The sequence below is a fragment of the Vicia villosa genome, linkage group LG2, assembly GCF_029867415.1.
Source record: "Vicia villosa cultivar HV-30 ecotype Madison, WI linkage group LG2, Vvil1.0, whole genome shotgun sequence".
Classification (NCBI taxonomy): Eukaryota; Viridiplantae; Streptophyta; class Magnoliopsida; order Fabales; family Fabaceae; genus Vicia; species Vicia villosa.
The window spans coordinates 189,355,900-189,381,160 of record NC_081181.1 but is presented as its reverse complement, the minus strand read 5'-3'; the positions used below and the strand labels follow the sequence as shown (position 1 = coordinate 189,381,160).

Here is a 25,261-nt window from a genome sequence, read left to right as displayed (position 1 = left end):
ATTAGACGGAAATAACTAACCTAATACCTTTGAAAAAATTGATCATAAATCAAATTAAAAGACAAAAATGGGGATGTGTTGATGTGCATAAGGTATATCCTTATGCACGGTACATAAATACTCAAATATTGTTTATATTACTCAAAGTATTATATTTATTACTCAAAATAATATACAGATTATTCAAAATAGTATAAATATTACTCAGAACAATGAATATATTACTCAAAATAGTTAAAATTCGATATTACTCAGAATAGTATACTCATTACTCACAATTAATAATTACTCATAATTAATATATGTGTACAAATAATGCGTATATTATTCATGGATTATGATATTATTACTTGTTTTTAACTCAAATGTTACTCAGAACAATTTAAATATTACTCGTACGAGACTTATGCACCGTGCATAAGGATATACCTTATGCACATCAACCTGACCATGTATCAAGCCTTTTAAACATGTGTAGTTAATAGAAAGTAAAAGACTACTACTACCTTATATTTGGGTTTTGAAAGTGTTTTTTTACTTCATCAATGTTTTAAATCCTTGTAAAGATTATGACCAAACCAGAGATTTTATATAAAAGCATTGTTAAAATTTATTTAATTTTTTTCCTTTTAATTCTTCGACGGATTTAAGAAGCCGTTGTTATTATTGAATAACCTTGGTTATAAGTAATTATTTGCAAATTGAAGAAATAAGAGAAAATCAAGAGTAATTGAAAGTAGGGATGTCAATTGCATCTGTTAATGGGGATCCCTGTGGGGAATATCTGTGCGGAGATCCGAAGTTGGGGATTTTTTTCCCCGTGGGGATGGGGATGGAGGGAAAAGTTCCCCCGATAACATTTTGGGGCAGGGATTGGAAAAGTATCCTCCGTCCCCGTGGATTCCCCGACTCCGACGATATATTTTAATTTATATATTTTATATATTATATAATTATATAATTTTACATGAAAAATATCAATGTATTAGAAAATGAAGAGTCATTAGAAGTTATAGATTTGTCACAAATAATCAACCACTTGCGTTGGACGACATCGGTATTGTTGTAGTAAATTAGTGGAAGCACAGTAGCAAGTTATGTTACTATTTATTTATTTATTTTTACATAAAAAATATTAGCAACATCAAGTTCTTTTGCTTTTTTTATTTATTATTGATGCAAGATGTATTTTTATTTTTTTTATAAAATAAGAGTAATGCTACTCTTACACCTAATTCCTACACCCAATACTTACACCAAACACTGTTCACCATATTTATACGGTGAACAGTATTTTTAAAATAAAATAATAATATTTATAAAAAAATATTTTTTATTTTTAAAATTACGGACGACACTGTTCATGTACAAACGTGCATTAACCAAGTTCAATATTGCATTAACCAAACTTTTACACTGTATTAACCAAGTTTGATAACTGCTAAAAATCATTTTTAATACCTGGATTTTGCATTAACCAACTTCATTACTGTATTAACCAAGTTTTTACACTGTATTAACCAAGTTTGGTGACTGCTAAAAATTATTTTTAATACCTGGATGTTGCATTAACCAACTTCATTATTGTATTAACCAAATTTTTACACTGCATTAACCAAATTTGAATAATGTTATTCTCACACCCATGAACAGTACTTTACAGTAGTCACCAAATTTGGTTAATGCAATGTAAATTGTTGGTTAATGAAGTTATAAAGTTGGTTAATGACACAAATTTAAAAAAATAAAAAATTATTTATTATTATAATAATATTTTACTGTTCATAAAATATATACTTTTATTTTAAAAACACTATTCACCGTATAAATACGGTGAATAGTGTTGGGTGTAAGTATTTGGTGTAGAAAGTGGTGTATGAATAACATTACTCATAAAATAAAGATGCAAATATATGCGTTTTAAAAAATACGGAAAAAAATAACAAAATACTAGTGTCATATTTTTGATCAAAAAGTGTAGAAATTTTCTTAAGATTCGATCTCCGTGGATATCCGTGGGATCTGTGGGGATGGGGATGGGGGGAAATATTTCCCCGTGGCGGGGATTGGAGATGGGGATGGGGACTAAATTTGGGGGCGGGGCGGGGAGCGGAGAAACATCCTCCGAACAATATCTGCCCCGTTGACATCCCTAATTGAAAGAGAGGGGTATTATTATGGAATTGAAATACACATACAATGAGAGAGCTATTTAAAATGTTAAGAAAGCGTTAACTAACCAAAAATTGAAAACTATGTCACTTTGCTTATGTTGCAAGTTACATTTGCAACACTTTCTAAATGTCATTAATAATCATATAAAAAATTAAATTAGCTCCTAATATCATTTCCAATTCATATTTTTTTTTAAGCTCTTCATTCTCTTTAATCCTTTAAGCCCGTATGCTTTCAAGGGTTTTGTATGAATGTCTTCCAATTACAATAAGTTTTGGAGTGCTCAATGCTCAACCTCTCTTTGCCAAATTAATTCTTAAGAAAATAGTATCTTTTTTATGCATATTTTTACTGAAAGAAAAAGACGGAGAATGTTTGAACCAATATAAAATTTGAGTTGAATGATGGGTGGAATAAAATATTTAGATCGTAGTTATAGTCATTGGTTCGATTTATCGGTTTGATTGTTTTTAAAAATTAAAACTAAGAATCAAACCAAATTAGACCGACTTTCATTAGTTTGGTTCAATTTTCGAACCGATTTTTTATTGATAAAAAGAATAAATTGCTGTATGGTTTTAATTTTTATCATCAAAACATTAAAATTTATTTACTGTTTTTTATTCACTCATCTAATTTTTAATTTATTTAACATCAATTTTTTTAGTCAAATTTAAAATTTTGATCATAAAACTCTTTTTAAAAAATTTAATTTTTTAAAATAAATACACTCATACATATTCAAATGGATCTAAATAAAAATGTCAAAAATGGATAGAAAACAACAAAAAATCACAAAAAATAAACGAATATTATACGGTGTATTTGTGCGTCATTTTATAAAAACCAGATGATTTAGATTGCTCTGTTTGATAAAAATAGCGATTGACTGATAAATTAGCTGATAACTGATTCCTTATGACAGATAGTTGATGACTGATAGCTTATAGCTTATAGCTGATGATTGATGACTTATAACTGATAAGCTAATTGAAGTGTTTGGTAAAATTAACGGTTCAATTAGCTGATTAATTAAAATGACATAAAAGACATTTAATATGTAATTATTTTATTTTAAATTAAAATAAATTATAAAGGGTAAAAGTGGATTTTAGTTAAAATAATAAGAGTAAAAATGGAAGTAAAAATGGAAGAAAAAATGATAAGTTATAAGCTAAAATGCTATTTGAAATAGCGTCTGAAAAATAAGTTATAAGCCAGTAAAATAAGATATAAGTTCATGATTAAAAAAACTGTTACCAAACAAGTATTTTATTGTTGTATGAGCTTATAAGCTATAAGTTCAAAAAAGAATATGACAAACAGAACCATTGTTTTTTTCAGACAATCCAAATTGAACTGAGGCGTGTATATATTTTAATATTTATTTATATTTTATTAGTATGAAATATGTGTTAATTTATTATTTGTTAATTTTTTTAATATTATTTATTAGTTTAGTTAAATCTATTTATTTATATAATTCATTTGTTTTTTCAACCATAATTTATAATTCTTATTTTGTAATATTATTTTTATATACATATTATATATTATATTAAATCTATTTTTTTAATATTTTAATAATATTAATATTTTGAAATTTAACTAATATATATATATATATATATATATATATATATATATATATATATATATATATATATATATATATATATATATATATATATATATATATATATATATATATATAATCTGATTAAAATTAAAACGCACAAAATTGAATTGGATTTGATCAGATTTTTTATCTAACTATCTAAAATCAAATCAAATTGTAAATAAATTTATTTTTAAATTGGTTGAATTTAAATAATTTGTAGTATTTTAAAATCTCCCCTGCTTTTTTTTTCTTTCAAAAATGATCACGTAATGTTGTTATGTCATTATCATCCTCGTCAATCCTATTCTTCTAGGAAAATTTCTCCATATGATTGCTAAAAAGTGTCTGTGTGACCATAACAAAACGCACTAGTTATCATTGAAATTCACGCGCTAACGACATCACATTCCTTATATTATTTACTTGTCAAGTTCTTCACTCTCACAAAGACTCTCATACACACACTCACTCTTCATTTTGCAAACTAGTTTTTGGGTGTGTTCTTCTTTCATCAGGTCTCACTCTTCACTTTTCACTGTTTTTTTTTATATATAATTTGTAACAATTCATGTTATTTGAAAGAGATATTAGTTGAGGGTTAGCTTTGAAGTTTGAACACAGGCCCCAATGCATGTAGAATTATAAGTTGAATTGGATAGTTTCATTTTAAAATTGCTGACATTTTGCATAAACAAATATTTTGATGATTTTTCTGTTTTTAGAATCATCGAGAAAACATGAATCATTTCGATTATGACGAAGTTCCGATTATGTTTGAAGCATGTTCACAGCGATCGGATGAGCCTGACGATTCTTCGTTTCGAAGGAACATATCGAGGACACCAAGTGCTTCAATCTCTATTTCTATGGCTTCCATGGATTCATTTGAGAGACAACCGAATCTTGTCGGACATACTGGCCCTCCTCGTACCACGAAGAAAAGTCCGATCAATCAAATGAGCGGCCCACTATATGCAACTGGAAATCCTTTTAAGAATAGTTTTGTAATGGCAGGAAACAAAGTAGGAGAGAATAGGAAAGATGAATATCATTGGGATAACGACTATGGCCGAAAAAATGAACACTTGTTGATGTCGGGACAACTCGGAATGTGTAATGACCCTTATTGCACTACTTGCCCAACTTACATCAAAGTTTCTCAGCAAAGAAAACCAATAGCTTCAATTATCTTTGATCCCAAGGTACCTTTCTTCCTAAACTAGTTGACTGTTGCTTCTTTGTAACTTGTTGTACAAGTTAGTTAATTTGCAGTTAATTTTATATAACCAATCATGTTTTTGGTTTATGTTACGAATGTTTATAGTTCCACAATTCTCTTTATGGTGACGCCAAAGGTTTTGGAAGAAAACTTCTTTCTTTCTTTTCTCCATGTATTCCTGGAGTTATGAATCCTCACACTAAAGTTGTACAAGAATGGAACAAGTTTTTGGCGATATTTTGCTTGGTCGCAATTTTTGTTGATCCATTATTTTTCTTTTCGATCTATGTGGATGTGAATAAGGTATGATTCTTTTCTTTTTATTTTATTGTGAAATATTTCCAAATCATTTGCTTTACTTTTTTCCTTCCTTAACAAAACATCACTTTTTCTTATTCACTTTCTGCAGAGTAATATAAGTATTGTTATTGACTGGAAAATGGCAAAAATACTTGTTTTACTTAGAAGCGTAACTGATGTTGTGTATTTCTTGAACATTCTTCTTCAGGTAATTTTTATATAATCACCTTTTTAGAATTAATTTGTTTTAATGCATCTATTCATAGAATGATAGACCATTTAAATATACATGTCTAATGGTTTGTCTAATAATTTTCCTTAGTCTCTCTTTACCTAAAGGAAAAAAATGTGCATGTATTCTCAATCATAAACATGGTTGTTGAGTTTAGTAAGTTGCTTCTTTGCAGTTTAGGGTGGCTTATGTTTCTCCCGAGTCAACGGTGGTTGGTGCTGGAGACTTAGTTGACCAGCCCAAGGAGATTGCTCTTAATTACTTGAAGGGTTACTTTTTCTTCGATTTATTTGTTGTATTACCTCTTCCTCAGGTATATTACCTCCTATCTCTCCAAGATGCATCCATATAAATACTTTTTTCCTCATGAACTTCTACATGAAAAAAATATTTTTCCTTTAATAATAGAGACACTCATGTTGAACTTATACATGATAGTGATACCTTGTTATGTTAATTATCCTAAAAGCTCAAGCTACTTGTTTTCTGTTAGAAGTTAGTTTTTCTATCTATAATAACTTTTGTGCTGTGGCAGTGTTATGCCAAAGAACTTTGCTTTCTTATTTCTATCTGTATATAAATAACTTATTGTTCAAGTTAATCAGGTTTACGGTTCAAAAAATTTAATCATGCTTAAACTCAAATTTGTTGTCATGATTTGCAGATAATAATATACTTTGTCCTACCAAGTTCCTTGGTGTCTTCAGAAGCAGATTATTCTAAGAATCTTCTACGTCTAGCGATCCTAATACAGTATATTCCTAGATTGTTCAGATTTTTGCCTCTGCTAATTGGCCAGTCTCCAACCGGATTCATATTCGAATCAGTTTGGGCAAGTTTCATTTTAAATCTTCTCATTTTTATGCTATCTGGCCATGTTGTTGGTGCATGCTGGTACCTATTTGGTTTACAGGTTAGTTAAAATGAAATTTGAATCTTCATTTTCAGGAAATACAATTTCTTTCTTAATTAAGTTCCATATACTTTGCCTTGAATTGTCACCATGCATGGGGGAGGTTTGAGAAGTGCTAACTTCTGTCCTTTTATCCCTTTTTCTTTTTTCAGAGGGTTAATCAATGTTTGCGAGATAAAGGTACCTCTGATTGTTTGGATTCCTCGTCTGGTGCTTTTTCTTATGGAATCTATGTAAATGCTATACCACTTTATATGGAAACTAGTGTGGTCAATAAATATGTATATGCACTATTTTGGGGATTTCAGGTATGCATTTTGTTCTTTTATTTACATACATAGTTTTACATTTAATTTAGCAGAATGAGGAAGACAAAGGTTGGACTTTGAAAAACATGATCAAATGATCTCTAATATCCTATCAAGTGCTAATTTGAACCACCACTGTGATCCTTAATATCACTTATCAGTTATACGCCTGTAATTTTTAATACAGCAAATCAGTACTCTGGCTGGTAATCAAGTCCCAAGCTATTTTGAATGGGAAGTCCTCTTTACAATGTCCATCATTGGATTGGGACTCTTGCTTTTTGCGCTTCTCATTGGAAACATACAAAATTTCCTTCAGGGTCTTGGGCGGAGGTAGAACATTTTTCTAATACTTTTGTGCATGTTAATTATTGGTGACTATGGTGCTCCTTTGTGGCATGTGTTTGTTTCTGTTATTGACACAACATGACTTCGAATGGGATCACTTTTTGTTCTCCGTACTGTGAAACCAAACACACGTGCCATTTGTTTCCTTCTAAACTAACTTTTGTTAGAAGTTTCTTTCATTTGAAAATCTAAAAGTGATGTAGAAAGATCACTGTTTTGTCATCCTGTATGATTCATGATATCCAGTTTAAAGTTGTTTAAAGATGGAACATTATAGATAAGTTCTGATGGGCTTCTCTATCTCGCCTACAGGAGGCTAGAAATGCAACTTAGAGGCCGTGATGTTGAGAAATGGATGAGCCACCGTCGCTTATCAGAAGAACTCAAAAGGTATGAAATGTTCTAACGCTATTAATGAACCACATCGTTACTGCAAAAACGCATTTAGCATATAATGAATGGATTACACATGATGTACAAATGACGGATATGTCTGTCATGCAGGAGGGTACGAGAAGCTGAACGGTATAGTTGGGCTGCAACAAGAGGTGTTCCTGAAAAAATGGTTCTCGAGAATTTGCCGGAAGATCTCCTGATAGACATAAGACGCCATCTCTTCAATTTTGTTACAAAAGTATGTGTTCGCGCATATTACTCTTTTAAGCGAATTTTATTGTCTGCTTTTGATGTTATATGAACTTCAAAATCTCACTGATGATGTGTTAAATAAAATTTTTGTTTCCGATGCGTCTACTTCTAACTTGCTGGAATTCAATAGAAAATGAATGAGAAACCAGTTTTGAACTCAAAACTTAGTGCATATTCATCTTGAAACTAAAAACTGATGCATCAAAAGCAAGTTATATTAAGCAAGCCTTAGTGCTCTTTCTACAGGTTAGAATATTTTCACATCTTGATGAGGATGAGCCTATCTTAGAAGCCATTCGCGAGAGACTAATACAGACGACATACCTCAAAGAAAGCAGAATTTTGAGCCGGGGTGGTCTTGTACAGAAGATGATATTTATTGTGCGTGGAAAATTGGAGAGCATTGGAGAAGATGGAATTCCGGTTCCGTTATCTGAAGGGGATGCTTGTGGTGAAGAACTTCTTAGATGGTATCTTGAACAATCTTCAGAAAGCAAAGGTACAACTATACCTAATAGAAAATGAGAATCAACATGTTTCATCAATATGGTTTATTAAAAAATATATAAATTAGATAAAGAGAAAAATCATTTTCATTTTATCTTTTGTCAATTGAGTTCTAAGATTTGTTTTCTCTCTATCAAGCTCTCAAGCTTTGTTAGTAAATCAGCTGTGTACCATTTGAATCTATGAGATGAATCTACTTCTCTTTGATTTTGTGGTCTATAACACATTTTCTCTTGCAGATGGTAAGAATAAGCTTCAAGGAGAGGGGTTGACTAGTGATAGGACAGTAAAATGCTTAACCAATGTTGAGGCATTTTCTCTTCGCGCTAAAGACATTGAAGAAGTCACAACTCTTTTCGCAAGTTTCTTGCGGAGCCCTCGTGTTCAAGGAGTCATAAGGTCGATCATTTATTCATTCGTTTCATTTCATTGTTGTCTTTCGTTAGCACTTGATCACATCTTCACCCTTTTATGATTCAATTGCATCATCTCTGTTTTGTCGGAGTTTGACAAACCAAAACTATGAGAAAGATCACCCTTGTATGATTCAATTGCATCAACTCTATTGTGTCGGAGTGTCGTCAAAAACAAACCAAAATTACGAGAAAGATTAAATTTCTTGAACAAACACAAAAAACCCTAATAGGTTTCACGAAAGAGAGAGAAGAAATATTAGGATGGATTGTAATTGTTTTTCTATTCACTTTCTCTATTAGGATTTATAGATAACAAATGAATAACAACGATCAACCTCTCTCAATAATCAGAGAGAACTAGTCTATTTATAAACTACTAAGCTAACTTATGCTACAAGTTAGCTTAGACAATTGGGCTTAACAAACAGACCCAATTCGACATGCTAACAAACCTAGTACTATAGACTATGCTAGAACATATTTCGACTATAGCATGTAGGACTTCGACATCACCCTGTGAGCAGACTTCGACAACATGCTTAAACTAGGTCGAACCAAGAAGGTATTCTTGTCGAGATACTAGAGCTCGATCCAAAATCTCACAATCTCGTTAAGAATGTTGTTTCATTTTTTTTATATGACTTCTCACACTGACTTGATGATTATGTTGTGTTAGGTATGAATCGCCTTATTGGAGATCACTTGCAGCAAACAGAATTCAGGTGGCATGGAGATACATGAAGAAGTGTCTGCGTAACGCTCATACTAGATAAAATGATTATCAAACATTGAACTCATAGGATATCTGTACTCTAATGTATGTAATTTCTAGTCCTTGGAATAGAATAGTGGTGTGCTGATAGGGAGTTATGAATTAGGTGCCCTGTATTGAACTTACTGTATATATATGTAAGTAAATCCTTAAATCGATCATGATAAGTATATCCACGAGTGTTTTGATTTGAAGAATGAAAAAAAAGTTTGAATTTTAAAAATTCAATAGACATGTTTTTTTATCTTATATGTGGTGTTTAAAGAATAATGCAACTATTTATACTTGCTTTCCTTAGCGGACGGACGACACGCACATTTTACAGTTATATCAATGGTGGATTTGAAACATCTTCATGTCTAAATATCAAGTTAGGATTTAGACGTTACAACCGTCCCAGGGACATTGAAATCGGGTAAAGGAGTGGAGGTACTTCTGATTTGAGGAGAGCTTTGGATTGCCTTTGTATGATACTTGGGTTCCCTCCTATTTATGTACTTTATGACATACGATCACGCGGGCATTGATGGTTGGCGTCAATCTAGGCCTTATCAGGTTGGTAATTTGTGGCGTCTTTTTGTCTCTTAATCTGGTGCATTGATCCACGATTCATTGGATAAGGCACCTCCTTGTTGTTTGACCTGATACACTCATTCCTATGTAAAAGGAAATACATCCTTTTCATTTTTTCATTTTAATCTGGAAAGGCTCAAACAAGTGGAAAATCTCTAGTCCATATTGACTTAGCCTAAAAATAAGTTGAAAGAAGAGGATGAAATAATTGTTGCTTTTGAAGCCAAGGTGACAACTTTAAAAACCAGAAGTCGAAGATGTGGAAGACCATCTAGGACGAGTTAGCTTCCTTGACAAGGAACACCATTTTTTTAAGAGGATTTGGAGGCCCTTTAGAATAATAGTGAAGAGCTTGCAGCCTTGAAGATAAAGATAGAAACCTTAGTAGCTCAAATGTTTTCTGTAACTTGGATCCAACATTTCAACTCAAAGGTAGAGTTTTAGTGGCTAGACAGAAAGAGAGGTTTTTGGACTATATTGGGATCCTTAGAAGATCCGTAGTATTTTGGAAGAGACTCTATCCCTTTCTTTCAAGAAGGAATTAAATTAGTTGGAGGGCATCTATCCTGAAATTTGTTAGCGCAATAATCGGGGGAGGGTCGAGTTCGGGAGCATTGTTATTTTTTGGGACATTCCTTTGAGCAACACACCTTTGTGGGAGACACACCACTTCTCCACCTAAAACCTTAAGGTGATAGGTGAGTGGGTTCTCTCACTTATATATATGCTCAAGTCACCATATGCATATCCAATGTGAGGCTATTATCTACACTCACACTTGTATTTATTTTCAACACTCCCCCTCAAGTGTGAGTCCACAATGCTCCCCTTCCATGTGGAAACTCCAATTCCACATACACTTGTATCCGTTGACTCTTCAACTTCATGTATCCGTTGACTCTTATCAACAATGGAGAATGTAAACTCACACTCCATGAATGGTGCCAAGGAAAGGAGAAGATGTAACAAAATTCTGTTATACTCAGAGCAAAGGAAAAACAAACTCAGAGAAAGATGAAAGTCAAATTCTTATTATTCAGATAAACTTACAAAATGAGTAAACCATAGTTTATATACAAGTAGCTATAGCTAATTAAAACAAGACACATGGCAATAACTAATTAGGCAATAGCAATAAACTAATAGTCTACGCTAATAACTCTCTTCAACTAAAAGTAAGTTTGTCCCTTTCTCGAACCAAAGGTTCATGATACCATTTGTTAGCGCAACAATCAGGGGAGGGTCGAGTTCGGGAGCATTGTTATTTTTTGAGACATTCTTTTGAGAAACACACCTTTGTGGGAGACACACCACTTCTCCACCTAAAACCTTAAGGTGATAGGTGAGTGGATTCTCCCACTTATATATACTCAAGTCACCACATGCATATCGAATGTGGAACTATTATCCACACTCACACTTGTATTTATTCTCAACAAAATTGGTTGTTGCTGAAACACTTTATGGAGTGTGGAAACACCGTAATGCCATTTGTTACGGTAATAGTGTGGATAATACTTAGTTACAAATATTATTGTAATGATAGTTTATAAAGGGTGGTATAGTGAGAAAATTTGAGAACACATAGCTAAGTTAATGATGACTTAGTAATTTTCTTTTTAGTTTTCTCTATTTTTCTTGTTTTTTAGGACCAGATCGAAGCGATCGCCTTGTTTCTTATTTTCCTTTTTGAATCAGTACAAGTTGTTTATTAAAAAAACAAAAAACAATTACACATTAATAAAATATATCTACTTCTTATATGATGATAAATATATATATTTTTGTGTTTTACAATTAGAAATTTAAATGATTATATATTAATAAAATATTAATTTAATCATATTAACCCACAAAATATTAATATAATTATACAATGACAAAATTATATATTAACCATAAGTGTAAATATGAGTGTGTGTGAATTATTAAATATTAGTGTCCATTATTTTTGTAAATTATTAATATAATTGAATATTAACAACTAAGAGTAATATAGAAGAAACTTTATGTTTTTTAGAAATATTTTTATTTAATATTTTTTTAACATATAACAATAAAATAACTATAAAATAATGATAGTTGAAATATAATTGATAGTTGAAATATAATTTAATATTTTTAGAAATATTTTTATTTAATATTTTTTAATATTTAATATTTTTTTAACGTCAACTATTAAATAAAAATCCATATTTATAGAATCAATTATGTCCACCGCCAATCCAAACACAAACTAAGTCTATGTTTGGTTTCACGTTTGAGACATATAGAATTGATTTTGGACGTCTAGAATTGATTTTGACGTGTTTGGTTGATTTCGAGCAGAATTGATTATGATTTTTAGAATTGATTCTACTTGAAGCTACGATATATAGTTTTTGATCAAACGTGATTTTTACATTGAAATTTATTGTTCAACTCACTTTTGCAAAAAAATTTCCGAACATAAATCACTTTACCTTTAACTCAATTTTATCTAGAATCAACTATACATAATCAATTCACTCAAAATCAATTATTTTCACCGTTAAACCAAACACACGCTAAAATATATAAGAATGTGAGTATTTAATAACAACCATTCAATTTAAATTATCGGTTGAGATTTATTATGAACAACCTATGATGTCATATGTCACTTAAAAAACTATTCACATTTTTCATTTGAAAATTAACTTAAATGTTAAAAGTTTAATGTTTATATATTTTTTTAAACTTTTTTTTCATTTATTATTATTCAATATTTATTTTACACACACACACACACACACACACACACACACACACACACACACACACACACACATATATATATATATATATATATATATATATATATATATATATATATATATATATATATATATATATATATATATATATATAAAATAAAATAATAAAATAATAAAATAATATAAAAATATAGATTATTTTAACATTTCCACACATTGCGATTCACAATTTAGGGTCTGTTTGGTAAAAATAGCGGTCGGCTGAAAAGCTAGCTGATAATTTATAGTTTATAGTGGATGGCTGATGACTGATAGTTTATAGCTTATGGATGATGGTTAAGACTGATAACTGATAAGCTAATTGAAATGTTTGGTAAAATTAACGGTTCATATAAAATGACATCAAAGATATTTAATACATAATAAGCTATAAACTATAAGCTAAAACGCTATTTAAAATAACGCCTGAAAAATAAATTATAAGCTTGTAAAATAAATTATAAGATAGTGATAAAAAGACTATTACCAAACAAATTTAAATTATCATATGAATTTAATTTATAAGTTATATAAGTTAACATAAACTCAAAATTATATGAACCTTAATTTTTGATATTTTTTTTCAAAATTTTATGAAGATGCTTAAGTATACTTAATTCATGGGTATAACCAACCAACAATTCCAAAATAATTTAGATATTTTTAGACCCAAAATTTTGAAGATTGGATATATGGCTTGATTATTTGGTCCTGCATTAAGTCGTATATCATTTTCTTAAGAAAATTTCTTTGGCCACCTCCCTATGGGGGTCACCCCAGCGAAAATACCAAAATACCCCTGCTTCGGAAATGAACTTCCGAAGCGCTTTTTTTTTGAAAAAATTGACTTATTTCGGAAGTTCATTTCCGAAGCAGGGGTTTCGGAAGTTCACTTCCGAAATACTGCGATTTCTGCAGATTTATCAAAACACTCCCCCTCCCCCAATCATTTACCCTAAATCAAAACAAAAAGTGGCAAAGGCGAAAATTTGTGCAAACAGAATTCCAAAGCTGCATCAAGGCTCCAATCACACTGCTAAACAACATTCAAAAGCCCTCAATCCTAACACTTTGTAAGTTTTGAAATTTTTAGATCTATTATTCAAATGCATGTTATTTAGGGTTTTAATTGCATAAATGATATATGGTTAGGTTGTTAGTAGTATTTAGGTTGTTTAGAAGCATTTTGATTTGGTTTGAAGTTTGGTTTAGGGGTCTGCCATGGAAGTTGCAGAAAAGTCCATCGCAGGGGTGTTTCAGAAGTTCATTTCCGAAAACACCTCCCTCCCAGTTTTCGGAAATGAACTTCCGAATTGTATCAGAAGTTCAAATTTTTTTGTTTTTTATTTTGTCTCGCATATTAATCGATTTCAACTGTTTACAGGAACATGTCAGACAACCAACAAGCACGCAGGACTGCGTCTTCTAAAGAGGGCACTAAGGGAAGAAAGGGTTCTTCAAAGAAGGAGGTGAAAGAGGTGAAGGAGGTGAAGGAGGTGAAGGTGGTGAAGGAGAAGAAGAAGCTTTTGACTGGTTCTGCTTCTCGTCCCTTGGGAGTCCATGGCTCGGACGCGCAGGCTCAGCCTTCAGGCGTGATCAACGCTGATGGTTCTGATACTGAGTGGGATGAAGATTGGTATAATTATCTTCATTCGGAGGAGTTCGCTCGTCGAGAAGAATAACGTGTTTTTATTTTGTTTGATGTGTATTTTGTAACGCTCGTCAGGCAGATAACATGTTTTTGTTTTGTTTGACGTGTTTTGTTTTGTTTTGTTCGGATTTCGGATTGTATCGCACAGTGTTTTTGTATTGAATTTATCATGTTAATAAAAATACGTACTACTGTAAGTAACAAATGACGGAGGAGGTGTAATCGGGGCCGGAACATATGACGGAGGAGGTGGATGTCCGGAGGAAGAAGAACCGGAGGTACGTCCACCGCGAGACAAAGGAGCCAATCATTGTAAGCTATAGTTTATCATTATCATCTAGGGACGTCATTTCTAAAAAAATCAAGATTAAAAATAATAAGATTTTTTTCCCAATTTTTTGTAATGACGTCCCCTGATGATAATGATAAATTATAGCTTACATTGATTGGCTCCTTTGTCTCGCGGTGGACGTACCTCCGGTTCTTCTTCCTCCGGACATCCACCTCCTCCGTCATATGTTCCGGCCCCGGTTACACCTCCTCCGTCATTTGTTACTTACAGTAGTACACCTTTTGAAATTTGGAAGCCTTTTTTTCTCCCCACCACTCTCTCATCCCCACCTACCCGTGTTCAACAATATGTAACTTTAATTTTATGTATTATTATCGTTGTAATCTTCATCCGATTAAATAAAGCGAATTGTTGTTGTTTTTCATTTTATTCTGTCCAGACATATTTTCGGAGGTTCATTTCCGAATTCTCCAAGGGGGGTGCGTTCGGAGATGAACTTCTGAAACACCACATTTTCTGAAAATGTAACTTTATTTCGGAGATGCATCTCCGAAACCAATATTTTATATTAAGAAAAACACGTTTTCGGAAGTTCATTTCCGAAAACACTTTTTTTTCAAAAAAAAAGTACCGTTTCGGAAATGAACTTCCGAAACAAGGGGTAATGTTGTAAATTCACCAGGGGTGGACAAGAAGGTTAGGAGGTGGGTGAAGAAAAAACATTTTCTTAACTTCTTTATCACAAAGATATTAACAGGACATTCACTCCTTCCACGTAACTTCCCAGTTCATACACCAAATCAATCCTCATAAACTTAAGAAAACTAGATCGTATTGCCATAAATCAACAACATATCCCATTTAATTCTAAAAATTATACCAAATCAATATCTATAAACTTCACATACCAATACCATATTAGGGATGACCTTAATCATATTTAATCAAAACTTTCTCGTAAAAACTCCACAAAATTTAAAGATTCAGAAAAATCAGAAGTTATCATCCTATATAATTTGTAACATTTTAATTTTTCACATTCAATTATTATTTCTCCTTGACCAATACAAATTCCACTTTTTAAAATATATTTAAATTTATTCCACATCAAACATTAAGTAAGTAAATTCATGAACCTAAAAACACTAAATAAGAAAAAATAATAAAATATATTAAAGCATTTATAGAACATATAAAAACAATGAATATAAAATAAAATAATTGCATTAAATTAAAAAATAAATTATTGTTGAATATACTTTTCTTACCTTTTAAAAAAGATACATATTTTTTAAAATATTTTTTATATAAAAATTAATTAAAACATTATAATCAATAATTAAGATTTGGAGTAAGTCTTTAACACTTACTCTTAATATATATATATATATATATATATATATATATATATATATATATATATATATATATATATATATATATTCACAATAAAATATATAAATTCAACAATAAAATAATATTCACATGTACAAATTCAACAATTCTTGAATAATATGTTCTAATATTTATATAGTACTATAATAATATAATAAATTTTTTGAAAGACTCAAAACTCAAAAGCTTCTTATCTGCCTTCTTCTAGAAGAAATGTCCATTTATTTATTTTATATAAAAAAACATATATTCTTATAATAAGATATTATTACAAAAAAAGTACTTGTACATTTTTACTAAAATATATTCTATATTGTTACAAAAAAACAATAATATCTGTGGCAATAACAAAGCGCACTTGTCCACAGTGACATTCACGCGCCAACGACTTAAGCTCTTTCTGACAAAAACTGACTCTTTCAAAGTCTTCACACTCACAAACAGAGACTAACTCACTCACACTTCAATCCCTATTTTGACTTCATCTCCTTCTACTACCCATAATCATCAATCTCCCAAAAATCCTTACTTTAAGCTGAATCACTGCAAAATAGCTTTTGGGGTTTTCACGTTCAAGTTCTCATCAATCAGGTTTTACTCTTTACACTTTCTGGGTTTGCTTTTTGCGTTCTTTTTTGATGGATAATTGTTTTTTATGTTTTTATAACTTACACTGTTTTGTCTTGTTCTGTGATATTGTTGTGTATTGCAAAAAAAGTCTAACTGATAACAATTAAAAATACTAATTTTTCCGATTTTATTTGCTTAATGTAATAGTTTAATAAAATTTACTATATTACTAGTTAGTTTTGAAGTTTGAACACAAGCACCAGTGCATGTAGAGGCAAAATCAAATTCAATGACATGAAAAGGTTGTAGATAAGTTAAATACATCATTCTAGATTTGATGCCGGCCATATAAGAACAAAGATATTTCTTATGATGCATGGAGTTTCATTTGGCTTTGTCACTAGTATACAGTCTTTGTCTTATCAAAAATCAACTTTCTTTTGTTCTTAACCCTCCAATTCTCGGGGGATTACTCGGGTTCCGTTGGTAGGTAAGTTAAGTCTGGGCAATGATTGTTCGACAGTGAAGAGACCACTTGGTTATGTACTGATTTATATTTTCCCTTTTGAAGTTTTGAGGTGAATTGCTGAGATGGTTCTTAGACAAAGATATTGATTTTTTGTTTTTTTGTTTTCGGAATCTTAAAGGAAACATGAATCGTTTTGATAGAGACGAAGTTCCGATTCTGTCAGAAACACGTGCACAACGATCTGATGAACCCGTGGAGTCTAATTTGCGAAGGAACATATCAAGGACACGAAGTGCTTCAATCTCTATTTCTATGGCTGCCACAGATCCATATGAGAGACAACCATATCTTGTCGGACATACCGGTCCGCTTCGTTCCACAAGGAAAACTCCGGTCAGCCAAATGAGTGGGCCACTATATCCTACTCCTGCAACTGGTAATCCTTTTCAGAATAGTATAGTAGTGGCGGGAAACAGAGTAGGAGAGAACAAGACAGAGAAGTTTGATGACAATGATGAAAATCATTGGAATAATAAATATGACAAAAAAAATGAACATTTAGTGAGGTCTGGACAACTCGGAATGTGTAATGATCCTTATTGTACTACTTGTCCTACTTACTTCAAAGTTGCTCAGAAAAGAAAGCCACGAGCTTCCACTATATTTGATCCTAAGGTATCTTTCTTCCTAAAATAATAGACTATTAGATTATTATTTCTTTGTAAATTTAAAGAAAACATTGACTTCTAGACTTCTGCGACGATGGTTTTTTCATCTTTTAAAAATATAGTTATATATTTGATTGAATTTATGTGTTTTCTATGTAGCTACTAACTTTTATATTTATATATAAATCTCTACTTATATATTTTTATCAATGCCAGTCGTTACGATGAATGCGCCTTTTTCAGCATATAGTTGTGCGCGTTCATGCATGCTGTTACTTTCTCATGATCAATCAAACATTTGTTCATGTTTTGAATATTTGCAGTTCCACAATAGTCTTTATGGCGACGCCAAAGGTTTTGGAAGAAAACTTTTTTCTTTCTGCTTTTCATGCATTCCTGGAGTTATGAACCCTCACACTAAAGTTGTACAACAATGGAACAAATTTTTGGCCATATTTTGCTTGGTCGCAATTTTTGTTGATCCGTTATTTTTCTTCTTAATCTATGTGAGCAAGGTATGATTGTTTCCCTTTTGTTTAATTATAGAATCTTCCAATATCATTTACTCTACTTTTTTCCCTTGCTTAAAAAAAAAAATTAAAAACTTTGCCTTTTTTTCATTCATTTTCTGTAGGAAAAAAAATGTATTCAGATCAACGGGCCAATGGCAACAACACTCATTGTACTTAGAAGCATAACTGATATGGTGTATTTATTGAACATTCTTCTCCAAGTAATTTCTTCGTAATCATCTTTTCGGATTTAATTTGTGCTAATCGATATATTCTTAGAATAGTGCTAGATTATTTCAAAAATAATAACAATCAAAGGTTTTTTATTTTTGTGTACGGAGAGGTTCACTTTGTCCTTTTGAGAATCATATCTATCTAATGATAGACCATTTAAATGTAAATATCTCTAATGGTTTGTCTTATGATTTTCATGAGTCTCTCTTTACTTTATACGAAGAAAAAAAGGACACGTCCTAAATCTTAAACATGGTTGTAAGTCTAAGTCTAGTTTAATGTGTTTCCATGATAAGATTATGTAACTCTACTAAGTTGCTTCTTTGCAGTTTAGGTTGGCTTATGTTTCTCCTGAATCTAGGGTGGTTGGTGCTGGAGATTTAATTGACCATCCCACGAAAATTGCTGTTAATTACTTTAAGAGTTATTTTTTCTTCGACTTATTTGTTGTATCACCTCTTCCTCAGGTATATATATACATATACATTCCTTTGTCGCAACATTCTTGAACTCCACTGACACATGTGATTACATTCAATTACTTTTTGTTCAAGTTACCTCAGTTTTGTGTTGATTTCTTAATAATAGTATGTGGACTTCATAATGTGCTTGAAAACATGTATATGATGTATATGACAGGGTAGAAAGAGATTTTAGCCAGTGAAAAAGACAATGGTTTTGGGATTAACTCATCAAAATCTTTATCATAATACATGATGTAAATACTCGCAGGTAATGATTTTGTTCGTCCTGCCTACTTCCTTGGGATCATCAGGAGCAAATTATGTTAAGAATCTTCTACGCCTAGCGATTCTTGTACAATATATTCCCCGATTGTTTAGATTTTTGCCTCTGCTAATTGGCCAATCTCCAACCGGCTTCATATTTGAGTCAGCCTGGGCAAATTTCATTATAAATCTTCTCATTTTTATGCTATCCGGCCATGTTGTTGGGTCGTGCTGGTATCTCTTTGGTCTACAGGTGAGTTAAAATGACATTTGAAGCATCATTTTTAGAAAATATAAATTTTCTTCCTCAAAGAAAATTCATATTGCTTTATATTCTCACTTTGCATGGAAAAATTCTAAAAACAACCTCGCATCTTGGCATAATGAAAGGAAAAAATAGAACAAATATTTTTTGTTTCACTTGAGTGCTTATGATTTATGACATTACCTAAGGTATGTTTGGATAGACTTATTTGAGCTTCTATATAGATATCATTACTTGTGAGACTATTTGGGAGAGCTTATAGAAACAACTTATACATGCATAAGTTGTTTTGAGCTTATATATTGTAACAACTTATCCCTGTTATCTCTATTCTTCCAGCGGGTTAACCAATGTTTGCGTGATGCCTGCCATCATGCTAATCTAGATGGATGCATGGATTTGATTGATTGTGCTTATAAAGGGGATCTATTGGCTAAGTGGATTAATGATAAGGGCGCCGATGCTTGTTTGAATTCCTCATCTGATGCTTTTTCTTATGGAATCTATACCTATGCTGTGCCACTTACAACAGAAACTAGGGTGATCAACAAATATGTGTACGCATTGTTTTGGGGATTCCAGGTATGCATTTTGTTTTTTTGTTTTCTCCCCTTAGTTGTATTGTAAGTATATATATTTTGTCCTATAATATTGATCTTTGAAGATTCAATTGGGCTTAATAGAATGTTACTTCTTTAAAGATAAAGGGCTCAGTAACATAACTTCTTAAATGAACAACATAGTAAAAGAAAGCTATGAAGATAAACAATGTAATTTAATATGAAGACTTTTGTGCAAAAGTTAATATTGACGTGTCGTAACCAATTATGGTTGATGATATAAAAAATAAGGTTTTATAACTAAAAGTCTTGTTATTTTGACACAAAATGGAATGGAACAACAAAATTGAAAAACAATTTGGATGGTTAATGCAATTCAAATATAATGGTTAATTACATTTAGTTGATCATTAATAGATGTAACAAAGTGTCTTAGTTCATTAACCATCCACAAAGCACATTAACCATGTCTCTGAATGTTATTAACCACAATTTTCAGGTGTATATTTGAAAACAAATTATGGTTAATAGATATCATGTATATTTGAAAACTTGAAAACCATATGCATATTTGAACATGATTCAGATGGTTATAGTGGATATCATGTTTGTTTGAACATCTATAAATCATGGTTAATGATGTTCAAATTAGTGGTTAACAATGTTTAGTAGATGACAATATGTGACTCCTTAAATTTATTAACCAACTATTTAACGTAATTAACCACGTATTTGAATTCAACTATTTAGCGTAATCAAGTGGTCTCTAACCTCAAATGCTAATTTGAATTTTGAACCAACACTAAAGGCACATGACTTACCAAATATTAATATGTGATTTTTATTACAGCAAATCAGTACTTTGGCTGGTAACCTAGTCCCAAGCTATTTTGTGTGGGAAGTCCTCTTTACAATGTCCATCATTGGATTAGGACTCTTGCTTTTTGCGCTTCTCATTGGAAACATTCAGAACTTTCTTCAAGCTCTTGGACGGAGGTAAAACTTTTTTTTCTTAGTTTATGTGCATGTGAATTGTTGGCAACAACGATGCTTGCTTGTCATTTGTTTAGTTCTCACACCTCTTATGTTTGATTTTACCTACTATGTGATTCATATTATCATTATTAATAGAACCTTGTTATTGATATTCTGATGAGTTTCTATCTTAGGATTCTGACAAACTCAGTATATTTTGTTCCATCTTGCTTACAGGAGGCTGGAAATGCAGCTTAGAGGTCGTGATGTTGAACAATGGATGAGTCACCGTCGCTTACCAGAACATCTCAAAAGGTATGAAATGTTTTAATTCTTTAAACTAATCACAATTCACAACAACATTGCCAAAAACGCATCCATCAAATAATGAATTAAGCATAATGCACCAATGATGGATTCTATGTCTCATGCAGGAGAGTTCGGCAGGCTGAACGGTATACTTGGGCTGCAACAAGAGGTGTTCCTGAAAAAATGGTTTTGGAGAATTTGCCAGAAGATCTCGTGACAGACATACGACGTCATCTCTTTAAGTTTGTTAATAAAGTATGCATTCAAACATTTAAAAGAAGTTCATGATTACTCTTTAAGTGGATTTTGTTCATTGGATTTAAATTTTACGTGAACTTCAAAACCTCGCTTATGATGTTTTAAATAAAATTATCTTTTCCCTATTTGTCTACCACTATCCAATCTAATATGAATGCAGAAATTTTTCTGATGCCAAAACTTTTATGCACAGTGACTTGAAACTAAAACAATGACACATCAAACCAATTATATTAAACAAGTCCGGATGCTCTTTTTACAGGTTCGTATTTTTTCCCTGATGGATGAGGATGAGCCTATCTTAGATGCCATTCGTGAGCGACTAGTACAAACGACCTACATCAAAGGAAGTAAAATTTTGAGTCAGGGCGGTCTAGTGCAGAAAATGGTGTTTATCGTGCGAGGCAAATTGGAGAGCATTGGAGAAGATGGAATTCCAGTTCCGTTAACTGAAGGGGATGCTTGTGGCGAAGAACTTTTAAGATGGTATCTTGAACAATCTTCTGAAAGCAAAGGTAACACTATACTTGATATAATGATAACTTGCTTCAAAAGTAGCCGTAATCGGCGACGCAGCCTTACTAAAAAAAATGAGAAACTGCATGTTTCATCATGATTTATTTTATTAGAACTAGAGAGGCTAGCGAGAGTTCAGTTAGCTTTGTTTTTTAATCTTCTCTTAAGCTCTATATAAAGAGCAAAGTGTAATAATTTCCATTTTATCTTTTATCTATTAATATGGTTTCTAAGGAAAATTTCTCGGGAATCCATAGAAGAACTCGATCAGAGGGGTCTCTATAGATCTCATGATTATTTTACTCTTGAGATGAATCTCCGTCGTGTGATTTCTTACACGGTTTAAATTGCAGAGGGTAAAAAAGTGAAGTTTCACGGACAAGGGTTGACTAGTGACAGAACAGTAAGATGCTTGACTAATGTTGAGGCATTTTCACTCCGTTCTAAAGACATTGAAGAAGTCACAACTCTTTTCGCAAGATTCTTGCGGAGCCCTCGCGTTCAAGGAGTCATAAGGTCATTCATTTGTTCATTCCATTTCAATCCACTTCATCATATCTTCACACTTTTATGATTCAACTGCACGATCTTTCAGACTCATGAAGAATATCCATTATCGAAACCATGGATCTGACATAAAGATTTGATGACCGTGTTATGTTAGGTATGAATCGCCTTATTGGAGATCACTTGCAGCAAACAGAATTCAGGTGGCATGGAGATACAGGAAGAAGCGTCTAGGGAGAGCTAATACCACACAATGATTATCAAACATAGCATTCTTAAGCGTGCTGTACTCTTTTGTTTGATTCACTGCATTGATTTGAATCCTTGGAATAGAGTAGTGGTATATGCTGATAGAAAGTTATGAAGTAGGTGCAATATAATGAATTTGTTGTATATATAAATAAATCCTTAAATTCATCATGATAAATATATGCACGAAGATTTTGATTTAAGGAATAAATAAATAATCTGAATTTGAAGAATTATCAACATCTGTTGTATTAATAATCCTTACAATTAAAAAGGAAAAAATATAACTTGAAAAAAAAAATCCAGTTATGGCCCAATCCACATTAATTACGCCTTCAAACTTCACTTTTCTATTTAATTTCTCTATAAGTTTTCACGACTTTAAGGGTCTGCTTGGAACAGAAGAAATACAGTCGAGAGAAAGAGATGAGAGAGGATAAGCAGAGAAAGTGTAAAGTTCTCTTGCTTGATAGTTCTTGCTTGGTAGTGCAGAGAAATTGGGAAGAGTGATTAAATTTTTGTGGGGCCTACACAATTTCTTTTCTCCCCAATTATGCGAAGAAAGAGGAGAGAAGCCCTTAAAATCTTTCTTTTTCCTGTGTTATCCTTCCATCACTCACACACACATTGTATCCATTATTTTATTTTATTTTATATAATATACATGTAGCATTGCTGTTGTTTTCTACAAATTTAATCAAATAATACTATAAATTAATTAAATAATTTATTTGTACTAGACTACTTGTTTAAAAAATTATAAAGTTAAAAGAAATATATTTATTAAATTAAACTAACATAGTTAATTATTTTTATAAATAAATCATATATAATGTTGTATATATTTTGTCTAAGGATATTCATGTCATTTCAAAAATTACACACATCTCTTTCTTTTCTATTTCTCTTATATTTCTTTTATACCAAACAATATATCAAATCAACTCTATTTCTTATCATTTTCTCTCTTCTCATAATCTCTCTCACTTATTTCTCTCTTCACACTTTCTCTCCACAACCAAACACACCCTAAAAGAAATTACATGGAAGGAAGAAGGGAGTACCCACACTTAAAGACAGATAGTTCAGTTCTATTTTAAAATTAGACTTTTAATAAATCAAAATTAAAATCAAAATTATGAGTTCAGTTGCATTTGAACGAGACATATAACTTATACGTGAAAAAACTTGCAAAAATTTAGGTTAAAATAAATTGAAAAAATCTTTTAAATCTAATTATTATCTATTTAATAATAATTTAAAGGGTTAAATATATCTGAGGTCCCTATAAATATGACAATCTTCCATTTTAATCCCTACAAAAAATTTCTTCAAACAATGGTCTTCCTAATATTTAAAGTCGATACAAGAGACAGATTGCGGGGGTTTTAAACCCCTTTAAATAATTCTAAAAACAATAATTTTTTACAAACAATTAATTAAATTTGAATTGAAAACTAAACTCATTAAATGAGTTAAACTACAACATACCACACACATTGGTTGTTTGATTCATGAATAGAAGTTATAATTTTTTTTACTAAAGAGAGTGTTCATGTCCTCTACAGGATGGTTAATGCACAAGTTAAACATATAAATATGGTCTCATTACTTCAATTAACACACATGCTTTCCTTATCTCATTCAAAAAACGTATCACCTGTGAATAATCAAAACAGAAAGCGGAAGAAAAAAAAAAAGTAAAATGAAAAACTATATTCAAACTAAAAATGCCATAAAATTATTGCACACTTCTAATAAAAACGCGGCTACAATTCCCAGCACTCGCATGGGGTTACCCTTACCCTATTCTAAAAGTTCATAATTTATCGAAGGTTCAGGGAAAAATTAAGAGTTGATCCCTTGATTTCTTTATTGAATTGTTTAAATAACTGTTAAGCAAAAAAATGGAGTTTATAACTTTTCTTTTTATTTCCCACTACTTGTTAGTTTATTTGTTTTTTACATGCTATTGATGATTCACAATCTTTCTGCTATGATTTTTCCCTTTCTTATAAGAAGCATTATTGTCAGTATTTTTATAAGTCATTACAGTTCAACTTTCTACCATTCACTCTTTGTTCCTACAGTCCAATGTGAAAATTATCAGTGCTAGTGTTTTGAAACTTTAAGTCCATCAATGGGATTCATTTGTTTGATGCTGTGAAGCTTGATTATAACAAATCAACATGATATATACAAATGTAATTTTTTTGTCTGATTTGTATCTTAGACGATTCCTTTAAAAAGAAAATCAATTAACACACCACATTTTGTTAACTTGCTCGAGAATATGC

At 31.3% G+C, this 25,261-nt stretch overlaps 2 protein-coding genes across 6 annotated transcripts; both read left to right on the top strand.

Annotated features, from left to right (window-relative positions):
- Positions 1 to 4,193: 4,193 nt before the first annotated feature.
- Positions 4,194 to 9,752, top strand: LOC131653341 (probable cyclic nucleotide-gated ion channel 20, chloroplastic). Of its 3 annotated transcripts, none has more exons than XM_058923457.1 (13): positions 4,194 to 4,311; positions 4,588 to 4,998; positions 5,121 to 5,318; positions 5,425 to 5,523; positions 5,723 to 5,860; positions 6,212 to 6,460; positions 6,613 to 6,768; positions 6,956 to 7,101; positions 7,429 to 7,506; positions 7,621 to 7,750; positions 8,011 to 8,263; positions 8,511 to 8,670; positions 9,364 to 9,752. In XM_058923457.1, the coding sequence occupies exons 2-13, from the start codon at positions 4,663 to 4,665 to the stop codon at positions 9,458 to 9,460; spliced, it is 2,040 nt and encodes a 679-aa protein (XP_058779440.1). In that variant the 5' UTR covers positions 4,194 to 4,311; positions 4,588 to 4,662; the 3' UTR covers positions 9,461 to 9,752. The 3 variants fall into 3 exon arrangements, with proteins under 3 accessions (XP_058779440.1, XP_058779439.1, XP_058779438.1); XM_058923456.1 differs by having other exon boundaries at positions 4,217 to 4,311; positions 4,577 to 4,998; XM_058923455.1 differs by having other exon boundaries at positions 4,251 to 4,311; positions 4,519 to 4,998.
- Positions 9,753 to 16,522: 6,770 nt separating this feature from the next.
- Positions 16,523 to 23,349, top strand: LOC131653340 (probable cyclic nucleotide-gated ion channel 20, chloroplastic). Of its 3 annotated transcripts, XM_058923454.1 has the most exons (14): positions 16,523 to 16,735; positions 17,362 to 17,858; positions 18,175 to 18,366; positions 18,486 to 18,584; positions 18,927 to 19,064; positions 19,330 to 19,578; positions 19,930 to 20,172; positions 21,001 to 21,146; positions 21,363 to 21,440; positions 21,560 to 21,689; positions 21,955 to 22,207; positions 22,562 to 22,724; positions 22,873 to 22,974; positions 23,020 to 23,349. In XM_058923454.1, exons 2-13 carry the CDS (start codon positions 17,367 to 17,369, stop codon positions 22,970 to 22,972), a joined length of 2,283 nt encoding a protein of 760 aa, XP_058779437.1. In that variant the 5' UTR covers positions 16,523 to 16,735; positions 17,362 to 17,366; the 3' UTR covers positions 22,973 to 22,974; positions 23,020 to 23,349. The 3 variants fall into 3 exon arrangements, with proteins under 3 accessions (XP_058779437.1, XP_058779435.1, XP_058779436.1); XM_058923452.1 differs by having other exon boundaries at positions 16,524 to 16,735; positions 22,873 to 23,349; XM_058923453.1 differs by lacking the exon at positions 16,523 to 16,735 and adding an exon at positions 16,830 to 17,257 and having other exon boundaries at positions 22,873 to 23,349.
- The last annotated feature ends 1,912 nt before the right edge of the window (positions 23,350 to 25,261 follow it).